Raw genomic sequence first — 23708 nt, 5'->3', positions numbered from 1 at the left:
ACAATAGACAGTGATATCGTAACCGCATTTCTAAATATCACCTTTGATCTAACAACGAGAGCATCGTAGTACTGAATGTAGGCCACCCTTAGGTAAGATTGACATTGAACGGTAGATTAATCTCCCGTCGTCTCGAGGTGTAAACGCGGCTCAGATTGTTGGCTCGCCGCCAACTAGACCAGTTCTCCGCGCCCAAACGCAAACAATATCACCCATAATTGTACTATTTACGACCTAGACTAAGAACCGTGGCTTCCAGACTAATTCCTAGATATTAACACTCAAAATTACAAAAACTGGACGCGTCAGTTAATTTTATATTGGGACCGTCTGGGTTATTTTAAGTTCACGCAAATTTTGATGATTTGCCAACGTTTGTAATGTCTGTCTCGGTCAGTCTTGGTATTTAGTTCACATCAAACATTAATTAATAGTAACTAGTATCGATAAAGAATATCGGTAAAAGAAAGTCGTGGAATATCACTAATCAATAAAGAAGAAACCAATTCCGCAAGCACCTACTTGCGAGCTATAGATTGTAGCAGAAAGCATTTTTATGGGCCTATAAAAGCCCCAAATATTAAGAAATACGTCATTTTTCGCCAGCTATTATATATACACCAGTATATCGTTTATGCTGTTAATCAGAGACTATTTTATCTTAATCTTTCGTAATTCACTTTGGCACACAAACACGTTTAAACTCTCCAGCAAAAGTATATTTGGGTTACCTACGTCAATAAACTTATTTCTGTTTACTCAGTAATTAGCCGGAAGTTAGAGCTTTCAAGAATGCTAAATATTCACGGGGACTTATTATTAAACATGTGAATATATTATGCAGGGACGTTAGAGTGGATTAATAGCGGATAAGTTAGCCATGCGATGCATGCATCGAATGTATAAGGTACTGCAAAGGGTGATTATAATTATCTAGGGAACCCTATCTTCATTCATATAATTTTTAACCGACGACCTAAAAAGGACGAGGTTCTCATTTCAGATGTTTAACATATTAAGGACATGTCTCTTGAAACACATCAATTTAAACTTACTTTAAGTTTACCTAATATGTAGTTTGTGTTCCTATAATCACTTATTACTACCGATATGATTACATCCCGATAGTCAATTACCTGTCTTAGCATTAATGTAGGATATAACAGCTTTCGATCTCAAAGTTGTTACAGACTATTTACGTACAAACGATTGACGTGACTCATTATCGTTACATGAAGGAAGTGTCAGACTAGATGAGTACAATGACTGCCGACTTCGCACATCTTCCGGTCATTAAGACGAGGAGATCTTTCATGCCGGATGCTGCGTACGAGTCGGCGATGGATCGAATCATTATCGACTTTGATCAGGATGAGAGTAATACATCGATATTTGTAGCGAGTTGGGAAAATTAGTAGCGGACAGGAAGATTGATGAATTGCGTGTAGGTAATGAGTAGTTTCGGATATTCTTTCATTGATTGTTTGATAACTAATTAATAGTTTTGATTTACATGTCTTATTGCTTCCATTGAAGCAAGTGTAATGCCATTTTTATTTATGGCATTGTTTTAGTTTCGAGTCTTACATTAATTGTAGTGTGTACATTTGGTAGACATCAGATAAGGCTCTGAAAACTTTCTTCATTATTATATTATGAAAGTAATTAAAAGCGAGAGTTGTATTGTTTGTGTCAGACCGACGCAATATTTTGCCATTTCTAGAACTCTGATTACACCTTCGCCTGTTTATATGAATTAAGTAAATAAAGGCCATTCATAGATGTTCCCTGACACATATCCTATTATCGCCTTTTCCTCAATAAACGACATAATCAAAGATAATGAATAAGGTCGATGACATTTGTAAACGGTTTGTTTACCTTTATTTTAAGCGTTGTTTGCCAACGCACGATTGAAATCGTTTCAATTGTAATCCTTCTTAATCTGTCTTCAAGTATTCTTCCGAGTAATTTTAGGTCGCTATATTTGACACGATTTACAAACAAAAGAATGTGGATAACATTTTTCAGTTCGAAATTCGTTTGTCAATGCAAAAAGAAATGGTTTTCCGTAACATAATAACAAAAGTTGGGAATAAAATATTTGTACCTACCTCAGGATAGTGTATAATTTATGTCTTGGGAACTCGTGTTCCATTCTACAAGCTAGTAGTAAGAAAAAGTAGTTTATAAAGTTGTCATAAGAAACTAGAATATTAATAAATTCACACACGGACAAGTTTTTCAGCGTGCCTTATTTGCGTGGGAAGTTACCATAAAAAACTTAGCTTTATTTTGCGTGTTAACACTCCCATGAAAATAAGCTTTTTACGTGTGGGTATAACAATAAGGGTTGCGTGTTTACAACATGGTAACACGCAGACGGACAGACAATCTGTGTAAATATATTGTTTATTACTTTATCATGAAACATTGCTGATTTAAAGATTGAGGGAACGGATTGATATCCACAAGTAATATAGGTACATACTTTCAAAACGATGTCAGTATTTTTAGTAGTTCTACTGTGACATTGTTACTTGTCGGTTAAACTAGTTGATAAATCACTGCAAACTCTTCCACCGCTTCAAAAAGTAATCCCAAATTCGTCTTTAATGATATAAAATTTCAGAATAGGTACTTCATTACGAACTGTGTTTGTGATTCCATGGTGAATACACCTCTGTATCAGGTGGGACTTGCTCAATAATTAAAGAATATGTTCACGTCTTAAAATTCCTAAGTGAAGTACTTACATCATAACAATATTGGAATCGGAATGCTTCGCATTTGTTCGTCGGTGGCATGCGGCATCACAAAGTGTTACGTGATTCCACGCAATAGGCTTTTAACTTATACTTAACCTACCTACGTATTCAAACCTACCTTATCAAACCCAAGATATTCGATGATAACATTTCGATTCAGCGATTCAAATCGAATCGATTAGGTTTACTTGTTATCGAGTACATACATAATATTTTATAACGCTATTTCACAACATAATAGCTACATTTATGTTTTGTTTTGTTTCAGGCTTGATCCACCAGCAGCACAGAGCCAATACCAAATGGAGAACAAGAAGATAGCACCGGCGACGCAGCAGCCGCTCACGCAGCAACACCTGATGGCTCACCATGTCCACCCCGAACAGATCTACGCCCAGCAGCACCCACAACTCACCCACCTCAGCTCAACACAAACAGGCCAAATACAACCAAACGGCGTCATGCACCAGTTACTGCAGAGTCAGTATCAGTCCAACATGAATGCGCGATCTCCGCTCCTTGAAAACAGACACGATTTATACGGCACTGGACACAATCACGATTACGCCAGACATTATGGAGCAAACGATAACTATAATTACCCGCAGTCACCTCCGAGGCACGAACGGACAGAAGTGCACACAGATCAAAATGTTAATCATGAGCTACTCCACAATATCCCCAAGGGATATAATGCTGAAGTATATCAAGATTATCTAAAACGCAACCCACCGAAAGATACCAACCAAATATACCAAAATCATCAACCTATGTATAGGCCTAACGTTAATCCTAATCAGTATGGATCAAAGCCATATCTTCCATATTCCAATAGGATAGGACCACAGAGTAATACTGAGTTATTGCGCAGACAGTACAGTGAAATTCAGCAAATGAAACTACAACAACAACTTCACTATCAAAATCAGGCGCAAATGCATCAACAGCAGAAGTTTGCTGAGCGTCAATTGTTACTGCAACAAATCCACGGAGTTCAACCGCCACCAAATTTACAAAATAGCATTTACTCTGATGGTTCTTCCTATAGAGACTTAGACCGATACAGTAGTAAAAATGACTTTAAAGAATATAGTAGTCCTGATATACAAAAAGACATTGATAGTTATGCCAAAAACAATGAGTATCAGGAATATGAAAAACAAAATAGGCAATATGAAGCCCAATGGAATCAGAATCAGCAAGCGGAATACAGAGAACAGGAACAACAATATCGTAGGCAAATAGAAGCCGATAAAGCGAAAAGCCAATCTCCTCCGTCAGACTATAATAATCAGAGCCAAAAGAACAACATGAGTATCGCTTCACCAATGAAGTCTAGTGAGTCGAGTACTCCTAGCGTGAAGTCTCCGTCCTCGGAGAGCAGGAGAAGTAGTGGTGGGAACCAAGCATTACGCTCACCCATAGCGCAGCGCATACCATCAGCTCCCGTCACTATGTCCGGCATTCTATACAAACAAGGATCAGATGGATTGAAAGTTTGGCGGAAAAGATGGTTCGTGCTATCGGAGTACTGTTTGTTTTACTATAAAAGTAAGTTTTCTATCTTTTTTATTTGATTCACTGAAGATCTAGATAAGTTTAGATAACTTTTCTCAGCTAGTTTTTATACGCGGCTACGAAGTAGGTAGTTCTCACGGGACGCGTGTGCTTAGAGTTTAGACTTTGAGATTTTATTTTGAGAATGTATTTTCTGTTTATAGGTCAAGACGAAGAAAAACTCCTTGGTTCTGTGCTACTTCCGTCATACAGAGTATCAAGCTGTACTGCGGAAGATAAAGTACTTCGGAAGTTTGCCTTCAAACTGGAACATGCTAACATGAGAACTTACATTCTCGCCGCACCTGATCAGGAAGCCATGATGAAATGGGTGAAGGCACTGACCATGGCCGCACTTATGCAAAGCCCCAAGTAAGATCTACAACAAGTTTTATTTTATTCACACCTGTTACACTTTATTGATAGTTGTTTTTCTAAAATTGATTATTTCTTATTTGCAGTGAACAGCCGCAGAAACAGAGCGATCGGACAGCTGCTAAAACAGAGGTGGGTAGTATTGAAAGCACGTATAATGTACCGGTTCAGGGGATCGACAATTAGTTTACCAGAGCGGAACCAAGGACAGCTATTACATAGTCGTTATAACTGCAGATAATAGCGTCGACGACGCCGACACAAATTGATTGTACATTTAACAACCTGTTCGGAATGCACTTAATAAATGCATCACGGATAATTGTTAGGTTTCAATTAACTACAACATGCTTTATGAATGTTGATTAAAATGAAGTTATTTTGCTGCAGGATGCCGATGAAATACCGACGTATGCCAACGCGCCACCTAAGCCGAGACGCTCTAATGAAGGCTATAACTCACCAAGCCCTGACATGTATGACTTATTTATTTTGATACTGCTCTAACTAGTAATAACATACTTAACAAAATTATACCATTTCATTTCCATGCATTACAGGTACGATCCAAACTATGACTTACTCAAAAAGCCAGCATCACACTACAGTCAAGGCACTAGTCACGCACGTTATCAAGACCACGCAAATTATCCCGCCAGTCCAAACCAAGAGCCTACATACACTCGCAGCCCGCAATCTCCACCGCCAGTACAGCAGCAAACACAGTATCATACAAAACGACCACCTTATGATACGCAACATCTCTCTCTGCCATTAACAAACACAGTTACCGACAAACTTGAAAACAATCAACCCAGTACATCATCAATGTATAAGTCTAACCCGCAGTCACCTTACTTTGATAGGAATCGAAGTCAGCAACAGGCGGCACAAGAAAACAAGGATCAGATATATGATAGACAATCGCAACAGAGGAATCCATTCCTTCAAGACACGACTCCTCAAAATGAAGTTACTCCTAAAGACGATCGTAATGAACAACAAAATAAGAATTCCAGAAGTAATACAAGGGAAGAAAGAGCGAGGGAAGACCGAGCGCAGTCGATACACAATGAAATTAATTCTGAAAGTAGAAATAATGGTAAATCTAACATAGACATGAACGCTTACAACAGAGAAGTGTATGGGGAGCTAAGTGCAAGACCTGGAAGGGCGGGAAGTGCTATCAATGAGCGTTTGTTGGCTGAGAGACGTACACCTGATGCTTATGGAAGATCAACAACTATGTCTGCTTATAATAAAGGCAAAATTGGAGATTACGAAGATGTGTACGCACAATACGCAACTGAAAACGAATACGGTAAAACTTACGCCAAATCACCGAATCCATCTCAAGATCGTGATGGTGTCAGCATAGCATCTAGCCATCAGCAACAACAACAACAGCAGCAGCAGCAACAAAAGTATACAGGAAACTATGTAAGTAAGATTATGATTAGATTCTTCATCTTGTAAATATCCTTGTAAGATAATAAAATTATATTTTGTTTCTTTTCAGTCTCAAGAAAAAACATTCAGTGGACCGTCAGTCTTACGGAGAAAGAAGATGCAATCAAGTGGTATCCAACCTCCGATGCCAAGACCACATAGCGCTGATTTTCTTGAATATGAGTCCAAAGCTGAAATGATGAGCAGAACGGCACCTGCTCGATCGGCTTATGATACGTACAAAGAGCCACAACGACCCAAATCAAGCTTGGATATAAATTCATACTACGATCCTAGTTCCGACAGGTACTATTCAGAGGAAAGCTATGCTGAGAAGATGCGACAATCCGCACAATATTTGCAGCAAGGGTTAGTTCCAAGCGTGACTCCTAGAAATATGGAGATACCCCTTGCAAAATACGCCAGCGGTTTAGCAAAGAAACAACTAAGTACCGCGTATTCTCAGATGACAAATAACAATTATGAAGCAGAATTTAGCGCGGGTCGGGATAACATTAGTTATAATTCAAAATATGGTGATGTAGAGGCACTGAATTCCAATTGGACTTTGAAAGAAAAGGAGATTCAGAAAGAGTATTTAAATAGAAGTGGGAGTGTGATGAGCGATGGGTCAAATATAAGTGGATATGTGAAGGAGGCCGCTAAATATGATACTAACCCTGATAGTTTTATGAGGTCTGCTAGTGCGAGGCTACCGTCTACAGCTCCAGAGAAGGAAGGTGAAAAGAAAGTCCAACAGGTAAATCAATAATGTTCAGTTTTATTACAAAGCCGGACAGTGTGACTTACTTAATTACATCTTTGTAAATAATTCAGACCTACGAAGCTTTCGAATTATTAATGAAAAAAAAGTGACTATGTATTTTACTTTTTCAGCGTGAGGAGTCCATGAAAAGGCTGTTGGAATGGAAACAAAGAATGTTGCAATCACCTTTAACAAGGAAAAGCACCCCTGCAACAATTTCTCTGGCAAGGTCTCTAAACCATAGTCGACAGTCTCTAAGATCTGATCAATATAAGCCCAAGACTTATACGAATGCATCCTATAATAGCTACTCTTCTGACGATGAAGGTATGTGACAACAGTTGGATTTAAGTTTTCATTTCCCTTGTATATTATGATGTGTGTAGGTAAGTAGTTGCTATTTTGTAGCATGGTTTACGAAGAATGGTTGAAAATATGGTGTCCAATGCAATTGTGGAAGGAGCATGAAACTGATTATTTTATTTTTTAAATTATTATTGTATGCATGAACAAGACAGTCAGAACGTCTTTTATATTATAGAGGAATTGAAAAATATTGTGTTAAAATGTTGTATAGCATTAACATTCTAATAAAACATTATTTTACGCAACAATAAATTCAATATCATCCTTTAATTTCATAAGTGCTATTAAAATTCTAAGATCATACATTCTCAATTAATTAAAACGCGTACAGTACTGTTTTCCTTATAAGTCAAATAATGAAAATGCCATTTAATAAGAAGTATAATATATTCATTATTTAATGTTTAATTGTTTATCATATACATGGAACACCTGCAGTAGCATTATGATGACTTCGCTTTGCGGAGAGGTACCTTCCTGCCTGCGGGGATATTGTGCCACTAACTTTATACTGGTCTATTATTCGGTGGTGGGTTACAGATTATACTTTTTGTTGGTTTATTTTGAGTAGTTTGCATCACTCTAACACCCAAGCCAAATATAATACTAACATTGTGGTGACCATAAGGAACTCTATGAACCATTATTATGTATTAAATAATTACTATTGATATAGTAATTATTGGTTTCACTTTTGCACCTCAGAGGAAACATCGGGCACTGATCTGCAAAAACCCAGAGATATGCAGGCAGGAAGGTCTCGTAAAGTGAACCTAACAAGTCCTAACATTATGCGACCTATAACTCCGCACGCGTCCTCCAATGCTCAAACTGATAATTTGGAGAACTCTTCTAACGAAGAGACGAAACTCAAGAGTACCGATGAAAACACTTATCAAAATATCCTATGTACAATATCTATTCCTAAAGTAAACTTGGAAGACAATTGTAATGATTATGAAAAAACAATTTTCGAATCAGACCAAGCGGATGTGATAGAGAAAGGCCCTCCGACAGTTTCTGAAGATGGCTGTGAAACAGAAGACAGCGAAGCGGAATCTGAAACGCAAATGGAATATACTGATAACGATTTAGATGAAGTTTTGATGGAGTCTGATGATGAAAACATAAAAGAACAACCTAATTGCGACGTTAAAGTCAATAGTAGTCATACAGAAAATAATGATACAAATCAAATAGAAACTGAAGCTAAGTCAGAGACTCCTCCAGTGTGTTCTGGTGAGAATCATTATTTACCTATGAGCCCTCGTAAAGTATCCGTAGTGGAACCACCGCATAAAGCTATATTCGAAAGTTTAAGTGTATTTGATCAATCTATGCCCCAAAGTTATGAAGACAATCCATACGTAGAAATGAATATAGGAAATGAAGATGAGGATACACAAACATATGAAGTTGTTTGTGTCAACAATGGCAAAGTTGAACCTGTATACATGGAACTTAGCAACTTATCGTCAAATGAAAATAAATCTCCAGATGAAACTAAATTACTGGACACTGCATCTAATTTTGCTGATTCTAAAAATCATACTTTGAAAAGAGTTTCTAAGACTGATAAAAATTCTAAAGATAAATGTGAAAGTTCAGATGTTGACGATGACTCAAACAAAGATATCGTATCTTTGGATTCTCCCTTCAGTAGATTTAGTATATCAGATACATTCAGACCTGCATCGTATTATTTAAGCAGTAGTAAAAGTACTTTAGATGTTCATGATAGTTCTGATAGTGAAATTGTTTCACCTCCACCTGTCCCGAGTTCTTCTCCTCCTTGCGATGACTTGTCGGATGACGCTCTGTCTAAATATATTTTAGAAAAATTAGATAAATCGGATATGTCGTACGATAATTCTATATTAAAAATGTTAACTTGTGAAAATCAGAAGATGAATACCGTGAAAAGGAAAACAACATCATTAATGATTTATGGAAGTCGAACATCGATTCATGATACACTTTCCAGAGGTGAGAAAATCCGAAATAGTAGAGCAAGTTTGACTAACGATAGGAATAAAATGAGTGAAAGTTCCTGTAATTTACTAAGCAGCAGTTTACTGGACCAATATAATCAGTCAAGTAGTATTGAAACTGATTCCTTAAGAAGTTATAGTGCAGAAAGAGATTCGTCTCGACTATCTCTTGAATCAGACGTTAGTAGTAAGTTTGATTTAGTACCTTCAAATATATCATCCGAAGTTACAAGTTTAAACGAAAGTGACTTAGCTATAGATTATAGACATTCCCCAGGATACAGAAATTTAGAAATGATGATAAAAAGAAGACCTTTATCTGATGAATCGTTATTTGAACTAGTCAAGGCCGAATTGCCTTTGAGTAATGATGCTCCTACTTTTGTTGATTTAGATAGATATTTGGATAATTTACAAGTAAGTACAATTGAAGAGCACAATGTGAGCAGTCAAGGACCTCAATTGAATAGCTCAGCACCAGAAACATCGAATTACAAAGATAATGTAATTCAAGCTGCTTTACAAACTACAACACACACTCGTTCTTCGAGCACTCCCATAAATCACAATAGTAGATTAAATAGTTACGGGAGCAGAAATTCTATTGGCCAGCAATTTCGACACATCAGTGAACAGACGTCTAGCTACACAGGCTCTCAAAGTTCCTGCAGTTCATCCGGAATACCCAGGTCACCAATGTCATATTATTGTAAGAATTATGACGAAGAAAAACTATTGAGCAAAAATTTAAACAGCGACGCCCTCTCTGACAAGGTAAAGGAATTTGAAAATGAGAAGATAGCACTTCGCACCGGCAATGAGACAAATGCATCTTCTACCTCTACAGGCTTTCATAGTAGGGAAAGTTCTACAGAACACAGTGCTCCTTATTACTACTCTGATCTTTCTTCGCAAGAGCATATTAATGTTTTACCTACTTCTCATTATCTGAAAAACACTAACCTTCATCGGAAACTAAATAACCAACGGCGAAGGGGCCCATTACATAAGAAAAATGATATATCTCATATTCATAACCCTATTCGTAACAATCAACTTATATTATCAGAACCATCTTTTGAATTAGCTTCTACAGCAAGAAGCGTGTCTGTTGAGTTTTTGAGTGCAACAGATAAGGATCCTGAAATTGATATGAAAAATATATACGAGTCCACAGGTGGTAAGAATTCTAAAATTCCAGAATCAATGAATTTATCAGGTCTTGGATGTAAAAAGAATTCAAGTAGCAATCATGATAATTCCTCGCCAGAATTAAATTCAAGTTCCCTAATAAAACTATCTAGCACAAGTATGTCGTCTCACTGCAGCGGAAATTCATCTAACACTGTTTATTATGATGCCGAAGCAGACGTTGGTGCTTATGAAAATGTCGTGTGCCAAGGAGACAAACATTGGGATGAGGATGCTATATGGAGAGATAATTTAAGACGCGTGTCACACAGGCATGCCCGATCTATGGACGATTTAGACACTGTACCTGCAGGAACATCACTATCTAAGATAAACGAAGCATGTGGCATGAGCAGCATCAAAAGAGTTAAAAAAGACGGAACAAGTAAAATAAGTAGGAATGTTACTTATGTTAATTGCGATATACAAGGAAGAGCTTTAAGAAGTAGAGATTATAGAACTGGTTTCCATTGCCACTTTTTAGAAGAAGAACAAAAATTAGACGAAAATGATGTGTATGTGAGCCTCGCTGAAAGCGCGGAAATGTCGTTAAAGCAATCGGATGAAGGTGTTTATGAACAATTAGCCGTTGAACCAAATAAATCAATTATTTCGACACATGTGAGTCGACCATGCGAAGCTGATGCCAGGAATAAAAAAAGGTTTGAAATTGATAGAGAAAAGCTTAGGCAGTGGGATCTAATGTCAAGTGGTTTTATGAAAGGCAAAGTAGGACGCGTGCGGGGGTCGGGCGCGAGTGCGGGCGGGGGAGACGCTGCCTGTAGTACGGACACTGGAACTGATAGTGCAAGCAATGAAGGTATCCTCTAACATTCTATGGTCCTGTAAGGTACACTATGTAAGTTATATTTCTGTTACAATATTAAAGCAAAGCAAAGTCATTATTTAAAAACTGAATTGTAAATAATTTGGCATTTTTATGTGTTTACCTATCAGTTTAATTTGAAAACTAGAATTGGTTCAATGGAAGGGTTGAAACACGATAAGGTGTTAAGAGATACCAAGCATGCGAATTTAACATGGATTGTGTTCTATTTGTACATAGTAATCAACATGTTCTACTAATACACGCACTGATACACACTTTATCATGTTTACTTCTCAAACAAATTAAATGTATTGGATTTACTCAGAAAGGTTAATATATATTGCCATTCCATTCTTACGAGGGTCATTTTTGCAGCTTCTATGACAATGTCAGGCGCGCATACGGAATCTGGAACAAACAATAATACGACAAATCAGCAAGCATTGTCAAAGAAAGCTTTTCTTGGAAGTAACACATCTATTGGACGGAACAGCCGGGACGCCAATATACCGGTACGTGCAGTGAGCCCGAGGGTCAGATGGGTGGAAGACAAACAGTCCAATGATCATTACGGCTCACAACAAATGTCAACATCTCAGCAAAATGTAAGACCCATTCAAATCATCTGTAACAGCACATCAAAAGCTTTGGTTAAGTCCTTGTTAATTTTAATGACATTTTTACAGTTACATGCATTAAGTACGACAGAGGACTCTTGGGCTTCAGCTAGATCTCCGTCTAGAGCTTCTCAGCAACCAATCAGAGCAGTGAGTCCAAGAGTTCGGAGGAACACTGAAACAGACGACATGGTATGTGGTTATTATTTGAGTATGTAGTTTTTTTGTGTTCATTGTGTTTTAATTCTTAGTTAGCGTTAGTTTGTTTCACGATATTTATTTATTTTGTTTATTAGTGCATTTTGCTTCATCATTTGTGTTACGTTTTGTATTATCATATTAGCAAAGGGGCGTGCAGCAGCCGAATCAAAATGAGCAATTAGGTGAGATTCCTACTGCTGGCGAGCTTCTCGGTCGAACTCATGAAGAATTGGTGTTACTCTTGATCCAACTGCGGAGACGTCACGCGGCCACTCATCGTGCCATCGAACAGTGCTGTGCTCAAATCAGTAGCATTGAGGTGTTTGTTAAAGCTTTTTATTATTTGTTCAGTTGCATTATTTTATGCATGTTTTGTTTTATTCTACTATGTTTTTCAAACGTTTCTTCCAAAGATAAATCAACGTTTATAGCTACGGTTTTTACAAGATGTTATTTTTTGCAGGATTGCATCAGTTCCTTGAAAGCTATGGAACGTGAAGAGAGTCTTCAACGGCTCGAATTTCTCAAGAATCAATTGATGGAGTTGGAACACCAGTACGAGAAAAGCAAACCTCTCGTACAGTTGGTTGACAATATGGTCAAGTTAGGGTCTCTGTACAATAGGCCTGGTTCCACCATCGAGAGACTTGAGAGAAATCAGAGGTTAAGACAGAAAGTCTTAGCTGAACACGCTCTGGAGCAACAAAGGTACTACTGGACAATATTTATGATGGTCAAAGTATTTTTTTTGGAAAAGATAAAACTTTAAAATATATTTTTTGTTGTTTTATAGATGGCTAGAAAGTGTTGCTGCTGGCAAATCTTTAGAAACCGAAGCAGCTAGGGCAAGAGTAGCAGAACTCTGGGCATTAGAACAAGAACTATCGGACGAAGCTGCTATTCTGCAAGGACTTAAAACAGATAAAGATGCTATAGAAAACTTACTATCTGGTAAGATATAAAACAAAGTTGCAATAATTAGCAAAGATTTTGTAGATACAAGTGAAAATATAGTAGATAATATTCTTACATTTTCAGGTGTCCGTGGTAAATTAGACAGTGTCCACAAAGGTGACATAAATATTGATATGAATCCTGCCAACAATGTTCGTAGACCACCTCCTCCCAGCAACACCGGTGGTGGTCTCGAGGAAGAACTAGCGCGCGTGCAACAAATGTTGGCGCACAATTCTAAGGTTTATAAGGTTTTCGTCTATATCATGCACTTTTATTTTTTATTTATATATAATAGCTATATCTATTTGGTTTTCAGAGAATGATTTTATATGTTTGCACTTCTTTGTACATATTGAGAAAGCTTGATTGTGTTCTTATAACTTTATAACTTCAATGTTGATTTTTGTTATAGTGCAAAGTATATAGTGGTTGTATAATAAGACATTAATGTGTTCGTTGTAATTAAAGTGATCAGTTTGAATTTTGGGTATCTTGGTGTATATAATTGCAGGCATGACTTACCACTGAATGCTGCATGTTTGTAGATGACTTTATATTTTCTTATAATATACTAATATTTCTATGTATATTTTAACAGAAACTAGAGCAGACAGTGGCAGATAACGCTCGCTTGGAGCGTGAGTTGCAGCAACTGCGTCGTGCATTGCAGGCGAGGCGAGCGGCTGGTCATCAGCATCACGCTACCAATCCCACAGCTATGCTGGAAGACGGTTAGTACACCAGTAGACTATAAGAAACTAAAATCTCTTGCTTCTTTTTAATAGTGCACCTTCCCCTATAGCGACTCTTGGATTGAAATCTCAATAATTAATCGTCTATATGTCTTTTCATTTAAAAGGTACTTCTAGCAATTAGAAGTATTAAAAACATTCTTAACCGTGAATATCTAACTACTAAGTTAATGTTTGATTGCAGAAGTATCACGAGTGCAGCAACTGGTAACAGCGTTGCAGCGACAACGACAGGAGCTGAGCCGCGCTGTCAGGCATCTGACTCAACAGTCGCATGCACTGCAGAATACACACGATGCCATGCCTGGTAAGCACGCATACTCCTACTTGGAAATTCTGTTATAATATTAATGATGGAAAGATAGTTCAATCTTGTCTAGTCAGTTCAATAGATACCCTTACGAAATATTCATTCTCAGACAGGGCCTTAAGAAGATTTTATGGAGCATCTTTAAATTATACAAGCCTCTGTTTTTCTACTAGAATAAATAGGGTATAAATTGATTTATCTGCTTCAGGTAAACGCCGCCCAATGTCTTCATGGCAAGAAACCAACCTCGACACAGGCCACACTATCGACCACGGCCATTCCGACTACGATTATGACGTTGGACCTCTAATGCCGCCCGGACATTACGAGCCATCTAACGTCGAGACACCCCTGTATGTGGATACTAGGGGACCCGGTGCTGATGTCACATCGCCTCTTAACAGTGAGGACTTGCAACATGCTGGATTCAGTGAGTAGACCCTATAATAATATTAATTTTGGATGTTCGACCATAAGGTCTGGTCTTCTTTGTTTGACATAAGTATGAAGCATTATAGTAACGAATCATTATTTTGTAGGCAACCTCACCAATGTGGAGAAGCAAGAAATCAAAACAGTCCGTATAGTGAAGAGGGAAAGCGAAAGACGACAACGAGACAGAGAACGTTCACTCCAACCCATGTCCGACTGGCCTACAAACAACATCACGGCTAACTTAGACCAGTTCCTTGAAGAAGAACTCGTACAATCCCTGAACTATTCCCGAGCTTCATCAGTACCACGAAACGAACAATACGAACAAGTGTACGGCGTGAGAAGAGATAACAACTATCTGCAGCCAAATATGGATTTGAGCCCCAAATACGTGTCCAGTCCTTCTCTCTCCAATTACGACTACTCCCAAAACATGTCTTCCTTGAGCAGTAGCTACAACAAGAGCTACGATAGGTCTGGTTACGATCGAACGATGTCTTTATCAACGCAGTACTTGAATAGCCCTACAGATAGTTCTAGAACTTTGACGAATGATCCTTTGTCAAAGACCAGCAGTGTTGTCAGCTTGACGAGGTCACATATGGAATTGTCGCCGATATTTAAGAGTGAGGCCGCTAAGCAGATTATTACGGAGATGTCTGGGGATGCTCCGAAGAATGGCTCTTTGCATCGAAGGCAAGTTCCGAAGGAGAAGAGGCGCCACTATACTGCACCACACCATCTGAGTGCTAAGACCTTGAATGAAATGCCTAAGGATGCGTATAATCAAGATGTAAGTATAATTTATGCGCAATTGTTTTTAAAGTCACGATATGATTTGCAGTAATTATATCTAATGTTGGAAGAAAAAACAAACTTACATTAAGCCACTGGAACGACAAATGCCGATTTTTTATATTTCTTGCTTATGATATTTAAAAACATAAAGCAAAGGTATCATCATGGTATATCAAGGGTATCATAAGAATTACAAACCTTTGACACAAAAATCCTTACTTACATACAGTGGTAGGTATACTATGTACCTATACAAATTAAGTAATTTGAAATTATTTTTATTTATCAGGCATTCTCATCCTCCTCGTAGGTCGCAAACCCTGTTACAGGGCACTGTTTCCTCATTAGGATAGACTCATATCCGTTGATGTAGATTGTAGATGCTGATAAATCGATACCGTTAAACTTTCAAACATTTCAATTATGTAATCAAATTAAAAGACAACCTATGACCTGTAAGAAAACCCGACATCAAAATCCTACTTATTGCCCCAGAAGCTGGGTCGTTCAGTAGACGACGCGGACATGGAGCGCGCTCTCCGCGGCGCCGCGCCCGACGTGGTCCGCTCCGCGCTGCCGCCGCAAGCGCTGCGTCTGGCTGACAACACCATCGACCAGCTGCTGGCTGCACCACAGAAGATACTCATACCGGAGAGATATATTCCAGAGAAAGTGAGTTCTCGACTTACTACAAAAACTTAAACATCTGTTGAACACGTCATAATCTGTCATTTTTTTAGACAAGTGTTCAACAGACGTTTAAAAGGACGTCTACCAGTCTATCTTTGAGTGGCGGAGAGAAAACATTACGCTTTCACATAGCCTTTTCCCAACTACATATGTTGGGGTCCACTTCCAGTCTAATCGCATGGAGCTGAATACCAGTGTTCGCCAAAGACCAACTGCCTATCTGACCTTCTCGACACAGTTACATCGGTAACTCAATACCCCTCGCCGTCAGACTTTGAATTTTTACGACTGTCACCAAAGTACCAACTGACACCGATGGCCTTATGTCTAGCGACGGGTGTTTAATATCGTCAACTATCGGATCCTAGGCCACTTGGATTTCTCCCTTTTACTAAATTTTACCCGGGAATCAAATCCCAGGGAAAGACTTTGTCCAGCAATAGATTTAAATGGACGGATAAAGATGAAGTCTATGCAAGTAGTCGATAATTATCCATTTTATTCCCGATCATGCATGCGTAGTCGATCATGCATAAATTGTGTGTAATTAATCGCTTCAGTGAAGCATAGTTAACTAACAAGCAATATATTTGAGAGTGTTTTGTTTTTGAAGTTAATAAATATTTATAAGGATTTTAATATTAAAATTAAATACATAGATTTTATGGCTTTTATTTTTTTTTTTAGCCTCCAGAATTGTCTCCTGAAGAACAACAGAAGAGGCAAGAGAAAGTGGAGTCGATAAAGAAAATGTTGACGGGCACATCGGCTGACCCCAACAAGGTACGCATAATATCAATGTTGCATCATTTACTATCACTTCCGATGTAGATTTACGATGCGTTACTTCCTCAACAATATGAATAACGAGGAATACATTCTGTGAATGTTTGAATTATGACTGTTTCCGATTACTACTTGTAACTGTTTCAACTTTATTGACCTGAACTAATCCGTACATCTATTTTTATGTAAGATTCTCAACTTTTCTCAAAGATTTTTAAGCAACGCTTTTTCATAGTTTTCCTTCATTGTAATCAGTTGGAAATAGTTCATCATCAATGTAGTTACTTTCCTCTCCTAGTTGGTATTGTAAAATCTGTACATCATCCTCATTACTTCACTATTATATTGAATATTGCACTCTAAATTCGCTCGCTCTGCTTTCAATGTTTTCGGAATGAACTTTTTTGTAATTTTTGCATGTTCATTCTTCTCTATACGGATTTCTTAGTGTTCTATATCTATTACCTGAAAATAATGTATAGACTATAAATAGTTTGGTATTTGCTGATAAAATGGACATTTATTGTAACATCCTGTTTTGCTATCTAACATAAGTCCATATTATAATCGTTTGAGTACCCAATAGCAACATTTTATCAGCAAATACACGAGAAGCTTGTACAACCGCTTCGAATGTTGGCTGTAAATATATAATCCAGCACAACCCTACATGTGTGTGCTTGTATGATGACGTTAGAGTCCGGACGCCGACGAGAAACGGCAGCGGGAGCACTTGCTACAAATGAACCAGATACTCGCCAAGCAAGTCACTGAGATGAGCAAAATCATCGCCGGTAAGGAAATTGCTTTATACTAGTTTTGCCCTTCACTATTTTACCTGTATTTAGAGTTAGTTGATGTTTGTTTCAAATTATTCTGGCTTGTTTCATAATTTTCCGATGATCACAATATTATTCGAAGAATTTATGAAATAACTTAGGTATATTAAAAAGTCTTTTGCTTGTTTTATAAATAGGATATGATTTTTGTTACTCTTATATGGATTTTCATAAAAATTAAAATCTATTGGACAAACATAGTTGAATAATGCAAGTTGATGTTTAATACCGTTTGCAACCTTTCCACAAATTACACTGACAAAATTTTTGACTTTCACATTATTTTAATTTCTCACAGAATTGCCATTTTGATGTTTTTAGTATTCAAAGTAGCAATTGTTGTGTTTGATGTGACTAACCCACTGTGTGTCACGCCTGTAACCTTATGCTTGATGCCGTTTGTACCGTTTTGTGCAGGAACCAACACTGAGCAAGGACCGTCCGCATCCAACCACTGATTAGCCATACACTTACATTTTACACCAGCACTATTCACTTCTCCACTCTAAACATACCCACCCACTAATTTCACTTTAGATGCTATTGCATCTACAACACCAGAAAAATCATTAACTATGTAACTAAGCTACATAATGCTTAGAACTCATTCCCTTCAAATTATAATTCGCTTCGAATCCCTCAAAAATATATCATGTAAGTAAATTGGCTATCGGACGGTTCTTAGAAGACCCACTACCCCAGTGTGTTGCGGCATGGTTTCGTTTTTTGCATTTTGTTGTGAGTAGTAACACTTTTTATTTCTAGTTTAATTCCATTGATAGTTGCATTGTTTTATTTTGCATTTTGTTGTGTGAATGGTGATTTGTATTAACTGGATTTGTTTATTTTGTGAATTGTTTCTGATATTGTTCTTTTATCATCAGTGAAAGCGTTAGAAGAACTGCCTCACAACGGTAATGCTGACGACTTGGACGATCGCTCTCCGGATGTTGAGTTGCCCATCTACCAACAAAGAGACAATTTCTTTACTTAGAATTATGGAAATTTCAATACCTATGGCAATCGATATGACAAATATTATGGACATGACAAAACTTTTAAAGAACATACTAGATTAATCTCTGTATGGTATAGTTCTTTAACGATATCTACGATCACTTAAAATAATGAAATTATAACGTCTATTTGACGATACTGGTGTTTGGCTGTCCTTGGCTTAGAAAATCTTCAATGAATAAAATATTAGATACTTAAAACATACAAAAGTATGTGATAATATTAACACCTTAACCTAAATTGAAACATATAATCAAGCTGGGCTTTAAATAAAATATAAGCGGTCAATGTAGAATGTTCAATTAATAGAAATTAAAATATTGTTGTGTCTAATCGTTTTTTCGTATGTTTATAGGTGATTATAAATCAAATATTTAAATCCTTTATAGGAAAATAGTGGTATGTATTCTACTTTTTATAGTAAATAAAATTATGGTGTTTATAGTCACATAAATGTTTTACTAATAGTTTTGTGAGAAAATGAGAAAAGCTCGGGTTATAATTTGACTGCCGTATCGAACATTAAAATTGTTCTACTTTATTATTTCTTGTGAACCAGAATGGTTTGATATTTTGTGGATGACATTTTATGTATAGGACCTAGATATTTAAACGAAATTAATTGAAAGTTACTCATAGTGTGCGATCCACATATCTATCAAAATATCATATACATACAATGTTACTAACTGCTAGGAGGTAATAGGAATTGGTATCTTTTGTAGCACTTGCTCAATTTTGTGGACATTCCTTAGCGTTCTTTTCTTTAGTAGAAAAGCAAATAGAAAGGTTGTTTGGAATACTATTACTTTGGCCAGTTTACTATGTCGTTACATTCAATATATCACATCATTGCTCATTTGGATATGGTAATGGCTTTCCACCAGTTAGAGATGTATTAGTAGAAGTACGTACAAACTCGTTTATGTGAAATATTGGATCTAACGTCATGTGGTTTTTAAAGATTATTTTTGGTATATAGGTATAATACAAGTCTTCTATGTAAAGGGCCTTGAATTGTTACTTTAGATTTAAGATAATAGCGAAATGTACCTAGATGACATTATAATGTATACAGTTGCCATGTTTATCAATTAGAAAGTGCACATGATTATATTCAATATTAATAGTTTTAGATAACGAATTACAATGCGTTTTAGTATTATTTCGTTATTTTTGTGTACTTACATGTAAATATGAATTAAATACCTACTTATTTTAATACTTGTGTACTTATATCTTCATTGTGTTAATTGTATGCACATAGCTCGTCAATTACTTTTGTACCTAGTGTTGTATGAACTTATGTGAGACCATTATGTATCGACATTATGTAATCTGCTTCATATTATTTCGTAGCTGAAGCAACGAATCTGTTTGTGATTCAAATGTACGCGGTATTTATATTGTATCAAATGCTCTGGATTAAAATAGTGAGGAAGATTTGAATGTTTAAATACAGTAACATCTTATCCAATTTAAGGATGAGAAGTATTAATTTATTGGGCTATATTTTGCAGAAGATTACGAACAATCTAGGATTATACTCGAATTAACTTTGTGGCTAACATTTTTAATTACTTTCATGAGCCTAATTGGATTTTATATTGTTTAACAACTTTGGTGGGAAAGTTTAAGAATTATGAATACTTACTGCAAAATGAAGTCCTTAAGCGGGTAGGCACTCCTATGTATTATACTTAGGTAGTTACGTATCGATGTTCATAAAATATAAAAGCTTTAAATATTCCTGCCTATAATCATTTTTGTAGCCGTTTGTCGTTATAATTGCAGGTCAGATCAACATTGTGTTAGAATTTGAAGAAACATATTAATTTTGTACAGAAACCAGTTTTTAAATTTAGTGCCATGGTTTTGCATTTGTACTGTATGAGGTTATTGCTATTTTTTCATCGTTTGCTTATTAGAAGAAAATAAATATAATTAAGAGCTCACAGAGCTAATTTGTAATACCTTGCCCTGTTTACTTAGTTTTTGACAATTACTTCCCTAAAACCCCTAAGACTGTTCCATCTTCGTCAAAATCAATTTGTTTTACTGTCAATTATACACCCCTAGATAACTTTACCCTATCATTAAAATATATTAACTTCCAACAATGTATTTACTAGTAAATTTCAATGTTTATAAATATTTTGATTTTGAAAAACTGGATTCTCCCGAATTATTGTACTGTAGGAGATACTTATAAACGCATAATAATATTGGTAAAAATATAGCATAGTTCTCGTCTTATTTTGTAAGTATTCAAATTATAGCAAATATCAATTAACTGAAAAACTGCAATTTCTGTCAGATTAGTAAAAAATGATTCCTATAAAATCCTATAAAGTTATCGAAATATCTTAGACACATTTAAACTGTGTAACAAAGTATATGAAAGTGTATAAGGGAGCATTAGAGTACTTGCTATTCCCAAATAATGATATATATCGCCTTATTAGTAGACTGCCCTATTCGAGAATTATTTCTATTTCAATATTTATATATTTAGATGTAGGTCTTAGAACTGTAGCCCCTTGTATTCAACGAATGATTCTGTATACATTTTATATTTAGCTGAATGCTAAAGCTTATTCATTGACTGTTTAAACAAAATTAAATACTTAAAGACACTTGAAAGAAGCAAGCGGCTTTCTTGTATCTTAGAGTTTTTTACAACAATTTTTCAGTATAAATTACGTCTTCATTTCAGTATATATTTTTGAATATTTTAGTTCATTTTAATATATGTTTATTTTCTTGGTTTGAAGCTGCTTGCTTTATAAAATAGCCTAACAGATGCCCCATACTAGATGTACTATTTTGACTGCCTTAGAATGAGTTGTTGTGTAAATACCTACAGGGAATTGTGCATATTGTTTTATATAATTGACTCTACTATCCAATTTTACATCAATCCTTGTAATTATAGCGCGTATGTTGTTCACATCTGAAAATAAATAATATGCTGTATTATGTGGTTATTTTATTTTGTATGCCCTATAAGCCTGCTAGAAAAAAAAAATACAAACTACTGTTTAAAAAAATATGTAATGAAAACTGAAACCTGATATTAAACTGTTTTTATAATATCATTCATTCGCCTCCCGTGCGAGTTACAACGCCCAACCAGATAAGAAATAGCATGTAGCCTACCTCGGAAAATGGGCTATCTAACACTGAAAGACACATTTGAACAGTTTAAGCAGGTCAACAAACAAACGCTTTATAATATGTATTAGTAGAGATAATTAGGCAACGTATGAAGCTTTTATCAAATATTGGTAGCACTTAATGGATGGTAGAGGCCGAATGGAGGCGCACAATTATAAAGGGTGGCCCAAGGTTCCTGACCATTACATGCCCGAGAATAAAGACATAAATAATTAATTACCTTGCATACTTATTTGCAGTTTATCTTTATTCCCAGTAAGAAAGCATATGTTTATATCCTACTTGGAGCTTCCTTTATTTTCACGTTATCATAAATCGATAAAAATACCAGCGTTTACGTATTAACCTACTAATGATCGTTAAGATGCCGTTAACATCGCATATTGAATGGCTGCGATCTTGATTGATTGCACAGTCGAGAAAAACCATCGCTTATCTCTATCATTTTACTTGCAATTACTTGCACGTTTCAGTGAGAAAGATGAATTGAAAATGTACTGTTAAAAACTGTTTTAGCTTTTTTTATTTAGACAGTTAATCAATATGTAAGTATTTGCTCTATTTTTGTTGAAAGTTTAAATAAAGTTACGTTCAGAGAATATGGGTTAGTTGGTGATGTTTTAACTTAAACTGTGAATCTTAGTTTAGTATTTACCATCAGTGGCTGTTTATGGTTTATATTTCATGGCGAAGGTCTGTAAATAAATGAATATGGCCTTAAAACTTTAAGTAAATTAGGGTAGGTAGGTGTGTTGTTAGGTGGCTGTTAGGTAGATTTTATACAAATAATAGGTATCTTACTTAAGTTAAGGCGCAGAAAATAATGTGTGTATCTAATTCCATTTTATTGAACTCATGTGTATTTATAATAAAGTTAGTCAGCCGTTTCTTTTTACAGTTTCTTCTATTACAAGTTTCAAAAGAAGTTATTGTCATAAATATGTATGATCCTTCATAAAACATGATTTTAGCAGGTCATGAAAAATTGGTGGATTCTAAAAGTAGTTTTTACGATCTGTTTTTACAATTCTGCGTCTATAATCAAATTCACTTGTTACTATTTTTTTACGTTATATCTGCAGACATTTTGTGCGTGAGGACTTTTATGAATTTAGATAGATATGAAAGACCGGTAGAAAATATCATAATATTTTAGTCATCCAATCTATTTACCGCATATAACTATAAAGCTATTGACATTTCTCTGGAATAGATGCCTAAGAAGAAAACTTTTTTAGGCTTTAGTACTAGAACAACTAAAGTTATATAAAGCATAGATTCGCCGAAAACCGTCATTCTATTCTCTGCCGGTGATACGATTAGATTTACTAACAGAAAATACGATCGATACGATCTATTCGAAGTAATACTTAAGTAGGTATACATATACCAATATTCAATCTAGCTAGTATCGAGTTTATGTAATCTCAATTTGTTCAATTAGCAAGACATTATTAATTACTCTTCCGTTTACCCTTCCCTCATGAAAGCACTTTACTGGCGCACGCGCAGTTGCTTAGATTTTTACGGCCAGTGCGAAAGTGCGGTTAGTTATGGTGTGATATTATTTTCCCTTTTATCCTTAACAAATAAATCAGGTCAAAACTAAGTGGGTCTCAATATTTTATAACCTACCGGTAAATGAAATCAATTTTGTAAACCAAAGTATGAAGAATTAAGTGAGCAAATTAATAAACAAACAAACAAGTTCAAAATACTTTTAAAGTACCAATTTCCTGGTAAATCCATCAAGTAAGTATCGTACTAGCTTCTACTCTTTGTTAGCACCGCTGTGATTGCCATGCGGCGCGCGTGAGCAAGGAGGCGGGCGTACGTG

General features: G+C 36.1%; 1 protein-coding gene across 5 annotated transcripts in view; it reads left to right on the top strand.

The window, feature by feature from the left end:
• The window catches only part of LOC124640683, a 38494-nt gene extending 16821 nt beyond the window's left edge, over window positions 1–21673 (top strand). Inside the window, exons 2-23 of one of the 5 annotated variants that reach the window (XR_006985581.1) lie at window positions 3037–4319; window positions 4490–4697; window positions 4787–4832; window positions 5091–5176; window positions 5261–6140; window positions 6220–6909; window positions 7047–7242; window positions 11668–11897; window positions 11979–12101; window positions 12253–12429; window positions 12574–12818; window positions 12904–13061; window positions 13149–13315; window positions 13666–13798; window positions 14004–14126; window positions 14338–14559; window positions 14669–15357; window positions 15858–16034; window positions 16740–16835; window positions 17536–17632; window positions 18095–18415; window positions 18562–21673. Coding sequence is in view for 4 of the 5 variants with exons in the window: in XM_047178567.1 (XP_047034523.1) it covers window positions 3071–4319; window positions 4490–4697; window positions 4787–4832; window positions 5091–5176; window positions 5261–6140; window positions 6220–6909; window positions 7047–7242; window positions 11668–11897; window positions 11979–12101; window positions 12253–12429; window positions 12574–12818; window positions 12904–13061; window positions 13149–13315; window positions 13666–13798; window positions 14004–14126; window positions 14338–14559; window positions 14669–15357; window positions 15858–16034; window positions 16740–16835; window positions 17536–17632; window positions 18562–18671 (6102 nt within the window). In the remaining variant the exon portion in view is untranslated. The remainder of the gene's footprint in view (window positions 1–3036; window positions 4320–4489; window positions 4698–4786; window positions 4833–5090; window positions 5177–5260; window positions 6141–6219; window positions 6910–7046; window positions 7243–11667; window positions 11898–11978; window positions 12102–12252; window positions 12430–12573; window positions 12819–12903; window positions 13062–13148; window positions 13316–13665; window positions 13799–14003; window positions 14127–14337; window positions 14560–14668; window positions 15358–15857; window positions 16035–16739; window positions 16836–17535; window positions 17633–18094; window positions 18416–18561) is intronic. The other 4 variants (XM_047178569.1, XM_047178568.1, XM_047178567.1 and 1 more) reach the window with 4 other exon arrangements.
• Window positions 21674–23708: the final 2035 nt, after the last annotated feature.

The sequence above is a fragment of the Helicoverpa zea genome, chromosome 21 (genome assembly GCF_022581195.2).
Source record: "Helicoverpa zea isolate HzStark_Cry1AcR chromosome 21, ilHelZeax1.1, whole genome shotgun sequence".
Classification (NCBI taxonomy): Eukaryota; Metazoa; Arthropoda; class Insecta; order Lepidoptera; family Noctuidae; genus Helicoverpa; species Helicoverpa zea.
Note: the sequence above shows the minus strand (reverse complement) of the source record. Positions and strands in the feature narration are given on the sequence as shown.